We start from the raw sequence: 7,420 nt of genomic DNA on the forward strand, positions 1-7,420 counted from the left end.
ATATATCACACAAACGTTTGTTTTCCTTTTACATGTGACCTTCAGCGGACTTTTATTGTTTTGTTTTGTATATAGAGCTAACCCTTTTTCTTTGCTTATCTTTTCTACCCCCACATACACATGAGTCACATACAAATAAAGTGCAGCTTTTTTAATCTTAACATATTACAGAGTTCAAAGTTCATCTGTATGGTTCTTTATCATGACCAGCAGAGTATCAATAAACCATTTAAAAAATCTGTGCAGAAAATTGCAGAATGTTAAAACCACACAAGCAAAAAGTCCCTGGAACAACACTTTGTGAAAAAAAAATAGTTGGAAGTTCAGTCTGAACAAAATATATTATGTACAAATATAACAGTTTAAGTGCACACACGGTACAGAGTCACACTCTGTTAAAATCTTTTTGTAATAAATTACATCAGTAGGCATATACTAAACATTCACTGACCTCATTCTAAAAGGAAAACTAAAACATTTACAAACCAGGAAGAGACAGGACAGCATGTCTCTTTACTGAAAATAAACAATTGAAGAGAATGCCAAAGATTGCAACTGTTCAATGCTAACGTATTGTCCTTATGGTCCATTTAAGGTCAACCTTTGGCTTGTGACATCCGGAAATAATAGATATATTAAAAACACAGACCTGAGAACAGCAACCTGGCACAACAGCTCAGACGCAACCTACAGCATATCCCTCAATGGATAATGTCACTGCACATTGTCAACAATTTACCAGCCTACTGGCTCATACCAAGGTTAGTTGCTATGTTAAATCACAGAAGAGGTGTTTTGAAAACCCATTTTGTCTTCACTACTGCTGTAGTGATGTAGCAACGCACTACTGTCCCATGTGATGTGTTCACATTTCTATATTTCTGTTCATTCTTGTCTTCATTTCACCTGTAGCCTACAGTATGTCTGAGGAAATGCCATTTTTATGAAGTCGTATTACATTATTGAAACATTGTCAGCTTTATTCTATGAAAACTCACAAAACATCCCTGCAGCTACATTTCTAAAACTGAGAAACTTGATTAACAAAATGTACAAATATTTCTGCATACTTTTATACCTCTATAAACAAACTTAATAAATATATTTTCGTTTTTCCTCTTTAAATAAAACTCCATTTAAAAAGATAAAAGAAAAAAAGATTCTTTTACAGCAGTGCAGCAAATTATTCAAGGTAGACGGTCAGGCCTTATGGTAACCATTTTTGGCTTTTTTTAAGGGTTCAAAGTTCTCATAAATAGTGAGTGCAGCTGTGTTCTGGTAAATCAAATCTACATTGTTTCCAGTCCGAGACTTGATGATGTCCATGGAGCACTGGTTAAGAAACACATATTGATCCTGCAAAAGTAGAGAATGTAAAGGCCTGCACTGTTAGAGAATACATTTAAGGAAGATTTTTATATATATATATATATATATATATATATATATGAACATTTAGCCTATATATATCAAATCTACATTGTTTCCAGTCCGAGACTTGATGATGTCCATGGAGCACTGGTTAAGAAACACATATTGATCCTGCAAAAGTAGAGAATGTAAAGGCCTGCACTGTTAGAGAATACATTTAAGGAAGATTTATATATATATATATATATATATATGAACATTTAGCCTATATATTTAAGCATATATAAAAGAACATTAAATAAAAAATGTGGTAATGAATGTACCTCTGTTTGAACCATGAGTGGTCTGTGCATGCGTAAATCGTGGATGATCCCATATACATCTACTACACCATCCCGCTCAATCTGAAAGATTAAACGATCAATGGCGATGAAGGTTCCCGTCCGGCCCACACCAGCACTGTATTATGAAAACAAAAAATATGATGAAAATGACATTTTTCTTTGTGGGAGTATAATAACAAAACATCATTGAGTAGACCTGTTTGTATATTCGAGTTCAGGAACTATTCAAGTACCTGCAGTGCACAAGTGTGGGTGAATGTCTTGAGTACTGGTCCATGTGTTCTCGGACCAGGTGTCTGAAGTTGATGAGAAGCTCAGTGGTCTCAGGAACTCCATGGTCTGGCCACGCAGTGAAATGGAAGTGACGAACTGATCGAGACTCTGCTGTTTTCACCTGTTATGACAGGAATCATTTTTCCCAAAACATTGACACAGTACTTTGCATGAGGCATAACGTTATAATTGAGACATATTGCAAACATATTACCGAGAAGATAATTATGACTTTAGAAAATGTGTTACTTTGTTAATTGTTTGATATATTAATGTATTTTTTTATTTAAATGTATGATCATTTCCCAACCTAAATATTATGTGTATAAATAAAATGCATAAATACAAAAAGTATGGGCACCAATGTAGCAGAAAAAAACAAAACACTGACAAAAATGTGGTGCAGTTATAACAGTTACAGTATGTTTATATTTTTATTCATGATTTTGTGTAATATTTGGTAAAGATAGCACCTGGATCCATCTATAATATTAATACAGACTTACATTTTTCACTTCAAAGTCATGTAAAGTCCAATCTTCCAATGTGATCTCGGAAGTATTTGTCACGGTCAGATTGTGAAAATGTTTTGTTTCTGCTGGCCAGTATTCCTCACATTTTACCTGAGAGGGACAAAACATTGTGGCAGCATTCATTTAAGCTCATTATTAGTTCAATACCCGAGATGAGGTATTACAAATGATCACAAATTGCTGAATGAGGATACGAACATTGAATAGGTTGTGGTCAAGTGATTAAGACTTTTAAAGGTGCAGTAGGAGATCTTGGAAAATGCTAACTTTAGCCTGATAGCACTGAAAGCGACCGTCCCACCCTCCCTGCAATCGCCGTCCAAAGCCACGCCCTCTGAACGCCTTTACGCTCACAGACCAGAATACCAGCGACAACATTACTACAATAGGCTACATCAGCGGTTCCCAATTCCAGCCCATGTTCCGAAGTAAGGGGGAAACTTCAAAGGATTTCCCCTGCTGAGGGAGTAGGGAGCAATGAACACTGTGTAGGGATCATATCGATTGGAACACAGTTCATGCACGTAGCTCACTTCTAACGAGCTGGCGCGAGGACTGGATTAACCACTGGGCTACATCATGTGTCATTCACCGGTGAGAAAACATTAAAGGTACTACAATACCAGGAAGGAAGATGGGGTTGTTGATGTTTGTCTGCCATTCTCGCTCTATCTGCACAGCATGCGTGAATGCGCTGATGATGTATCCTGTCTGCGCGAACCAGGTGCGCAGAGGTATGCAAATACATACATTGACAGGCAGGTAGGAAAGCATATTAAAACGCTCGGACCGAGCATAACAAAAGATTCAACCAGCATAACAAAACATTTTTCTGAAGACAATCACCCATTGCAACTTTAAAGCCTGATGCTAGTACTGATATGTAGAGTAATCTAACAATAAAACTAACTAAAACATGAGGAATGAAGGCTCTAACAGGTGAGACCACAGAGAAAGTGAAGCATGAATGTATACTGTACCCGTCCTTGCTCATTGCATTTGGTGAGCATGACAATAGTGTGGATGTTTTTCTCCCAGATCAGTCTCCAGAAGTCATCGACAGTGCAGGGCAGTGGCCCTTGGGCTGCGATAAACTCCTTCTTTGAAGTGTAACCCTGGAAAATCACACAGTTAGTGTGACAATTGTGTAAAGAGCTAAATGTCATATTTTTTTGTAGTTTTTCCCCTTCCTACAGGCATGTAGCTGGCATTGATGTAGTCATCAAATGGGCTGCTGAGCACAGAGAGCTTGACACGAGATGAATCATCTGTCGAGAAAACACGAACCATTATGAATATGGGCTACGTGTCTAGAACAGAGTGGAGGAAAGTCAGTGTTGTGTAACTTCACAAAGGGAAACACTTGTGAGTCCTGTGGTTCTTACATGGCAGCACATTGTTATAACGATTCTTGGCTTTGTTTTCAGGTGCCTGAGCAACAGTCTTCGGCTGATTTATCCCAACTGGCCTTAGATCCTACAAACACACACATACATTTATATGTCTTTTGTCTTTGTCTATTGATTTTAGTACATTTATATCACAAATATTTAAGCATCTGTAATAAAGCATTTGCTTCTCTGTCAATAATTCAAGAAGGGATGCGAGTGTATGTCACATATTTATGAAGGAAGAGGAACACAACATGGTCAAAGCAAACAAATCAGACACTGCTACTACAGTTTTTGGACCAAAAATAATGGTGGAATTTATTTGCAATACCAATTTGTTATTTAGAGTTGATCAGTTGGAAATATACAAAGAAGCCAAAGATATAATCACCTCAAATTCTTCAGCAAATCCACAAAAGGAATCAGCTCTTTGCCTCTTATAGTAAGCCTCATAATCCTCCACCTTTATTGGATCACTCCTATGACACCATTAAATAACATATGATTAAAAAACTATACAAGACACCACAATGTATTTAATATTTAGCATAATGCAAATAAAATAATATATAAACATACTTTACGGAAAAAGGGTAACACTTTACAATAAGGTTTTTTTTTGTTAACATGTTAACTACACTAGTTAACCTGAACTAACAACTGACGATAACAAAGTTAATGTTAATCTAAGCATTTACTAATCAAAAGTTGAATCTGTTAACATGTCTGTTAATGCACTGTGGACTAATATGAACATTAAAAAAATGTTAATGTTAAAAAGTTACAAAGTTGAAAATGAGAAGTTATGTAGACATAATATTCAGTTGAATCATAAATATGCACCGAAATTAGTGTGGACAAACATGTATGATTACTTACACTTTGTTTCTGTAAGAAAACAAAACAAAAAATATTAATAGGTTACTTTTTATGGCTCAATATTTTTTTTCTATCGTTTGTTTCCAATGTGTATTATGCTGTTTTAAGATCAGTGTACCAACCTTATAGAGTGGATAGGAACACTAGTAGATTCATCTTTTCTTTGCTTCCTGGGATATTGACAGCATAAATTTAATTATCTATTTGCCACTGTCGATTAATACTTAAAAACAGAACTGAGGAACATTCTGTAATCTAGAAATACATATCTTTACACACCAAAGTTTATCCAGATTAGTAAGATTGCGGGAACACATGCAATAGTAATCTTAAATCCTCTAAATCTAACATCTCTATCACTAGCTCTAAATCAAACAATTAAAACACTCCAAACATCAAGAATCATGTATGAAATCTGTCAAATGTCTTACCGTCTACAAACCACAACCACAATGATGATTACAACAAGAAGAGCAGCAAAACCGACTCCTGCAGCTGCTCCTCCAATTACCACTGAAAGATGGAGAAAGAATAAAGTTAGCACAGAAATTATTTATATAATTTATGTATACGCTCTAGAAATGTAGATGGAAAGATTTTTATGACTATCCAAAATATCACTTTGTGCCTTAAAACTGCTGGTGCTTGTCATAAGTCAAGCCCACTCATTAGAAGTAAGTCTAGGGTAAGTAAGGGCATCCAAATTATTTCAGTTCTTGTTACAAGTCAATAAAAAACTAAACTAAATAGAAAACAAATGGTGTTGTTCTTGACAATGCAAGAATAGGCAGAAGACCAAAAAAGTCTGAGAACCCCAGCTATAATCTCATCTAAATGTTTGCTCTGGATGAAAACAGTAGGCTTTACATTTGATGTAAATACATGCCTTTGAAGTATTCTATGTATTTGAATCACACGTCAATTAAATTCACGTGGCGTTACTTTGAAAATGCTGGTGCAATTAAGAGCTTTAAATATTGAGAGAAAGTGTCCCAGTCTTTACCTGGGTTCTCTGGCAGTGTGATGGGACTTTGGTAAAACTCAGACATGGAGTAGTATGAATTAGACACATCCACTAAACTGTTGTTTGTCTCCAGACGAGTGAAAGCAATGACAGCAAAACTGCAAGAAAGCCAAACACATAAAAGCATAATGCAGAAGACATAACAACCAACACAGTAGTGCAGACGATGGAGCTGTGCAAGGCAGCATTAGAAACAAATAGCAGTAGTTCAGTTTATTTTAGTGATGGAAATCACCATTACGCTGTTATAAAGGGTTTTAATATATGCAGAGCTGAAGTTAATACAAAGTATGGGAAGTATATTGACTTACTTGTAACTGACTTTGGCATTTAGTTCTCCATTTTTGTAACCTTTCCACATAGTTTCATCTCCAATCTGTACACTTGTAGACCCAGTATCTTTGACAACAGCCATGAATGTGCTGCACAGCTTTGCTTTCCAGTCCTCGTAGGTGTTCAACAGGCATCGATCGAGCTTGTTATTCTTGTCCAAGCAATCTGCAGGAAACGAAACCAAAGATTTCCTTATAATCCCATGTTGTTTTATATATAATATACATTTATTTGCAGAAGCTATATTTAACAAAAGCATAGTAATAGATAGAAAAGTAACAGAATATTATATACAGTGGTGTGAAAAAGTTTTTGCCCCCTTCCTGTTTTTTTTAATGTTTGCATATTTGTCACACTTAAAAGATTCAGATCATCAAACAAATTTTTATATTACACAAAGATAACCCGAGTAAATACAAACTGCAGTTCTGAAATTATGATTTCATTTATTAAGGGAAAAAAGCTGTCCAAACCTGCCTGGCCCTGTGTGAAAAAGTAATTGCCCCCTAAATCTAATAACTGGTTGTGCCACCCTTTACAGCAACAACTGCAATCAAGTGTTTGCGATAAATGGCAATGAGTCTTTCACAGGAATTTTGGCCCACTCCTCTTTGCAGAATTGTTTTCATTCAGCCACATTGGAGGGTTTTTGAGCATGAATGGACTGTTTAAGGTCATGCCACAGCATCTCAATCGGATTTAAGTCTGGACTTTGACGTAGGCCGGCCACTCCTGGGAAGGTTCACCACTGTTCCGAGTTTTCTCCATTTGTGGATAATGGCTCTGACCGTGGTTCGCTGGAGTCCCAAAGCCTTAGAAATGGCTTCATAACCCTTTCCAGACTGATACATGTCAACTATTTTGTTTCTCATCTGTTCTTGAATTTCTTTAGATCACAGCATGATGTGTTGCTCTTTAAGCATGCTTTACTTTGTCAGACAGGTTCTATTTAAGTGATTTCTTTATTCAACAGGTCTGGCAGTAATCAGGCCTGCGTGTGGCTAGTGAAATTTAACTCAGCTTTCTAAAATGATGTGGTTAATCACAGTTCTTTCATGCTTTAACAGGAGGGGCAATTAATTTAGGGCCAGGTAGGTTTGGACAGCTTTTTTCCCTTAATAAATGAAATTATCATTTAAAAACTGCATTTTGTATTTACTTGCATTATCTTTGCGTAATATTAAAATTGGTTTGATTATCTGAATCTTTTACGTGTGACAAATATGCAAAAAATAAACAAAACAGGAGGGGGGCAAAAACCTTTTCACGGCA

The 7,420-nt window shown here is 36.1% G+C and overlaps 1 protein-coding gene across 1 annotated transcript in view; it reads right to left on the reverse strand.

Annotated features, from left to right (window-relative positions):
- Nucleotides 1-146: 146 nt before the first annotated feature.
- The window catches only part of LOC107554646 (receptor-type tyrosine-protein phosphatase eta-like), a 32,385-nt gene continuing 25,111 nt past the window's right edge, over nucleotides 147-7,420 (reverse strand). Inside the window, exons 19-31 of the mRNA XM_016237231.1 lie at nucleotides 6,127-6,313; nucleotides 5,795-5,913; nucleotides 5,223-5,304; nucleotides 4,914-4,961; nucleotides 4,792-4,800; nucleotides 4,304-4,391; nucleotides 3,907-3,997; nucleotides 3,716-3,789; nucleotides 3,502-3,636; nucleotides 2,495-2,611; nucleotides 1,949-2,109; nucleotides 1,695-1,830; nucleotides 147-1,356 (exon numbers count right to left, since the gene is read on the reverse strand). Of these exons, the coding sequence (XP_016092717.1) occupies nucleotides 1,201-1,356; nucleotides 1,695-1,830; nucleotides 1,949-2,109; nucleotides 2,495-2,611; nucleotides 3,502-3,636; nucleotides 3,716-3,789; nucleotides 3,907-3,997; nucleotides 4,304-4,391; nucleotides 4,792-4,800; nucleotides 4,914-4,961; nucleotides 5,223-5,304; nucleotides 5,795-5,913; nucleotides 6,127-6,313 (1,403 nt within the window). The 3' untranslated portion in view covers nucleotides 147-1,200. The remainder of the gene's footprint in view (nucleotides 1,357-1,694; nucleotides 1,831-1,948; nucleotides 2,110-2,494; nucleotides 2,612-3,501; nucleotides 3,637-3,715; nucleotides 3,790-3,906; nucleotides 3,998-4,303; nucleotides 4,392-4,791; nucleotides 4,801-4,913; nucleotides 4,962-5,222; nucleotides 5,305-5,794; nucleotides 5,914-6,126; nucleotides 6,314-7,420) is intronic.

Source organism: Sinocyclocheilus grahami, unplaced genomic scaffold (genome assembly GCF_001515645.1).
Source record: "Sinocyclocheilus grahami isolate Dianchi unplaced genomic scaffold, SAMN03320097.WGS_v1.1 scaffold508.1, whole genome shotgun sequence".
In the NCBI taxonomy this organism is placed as follows: Eukaryota; Metazoa; Chordata; class Actinopteri; order Cypriniformes; family Cyprinidae; genus Sinocyclocheilus; species Sinocyclocheilus grahami.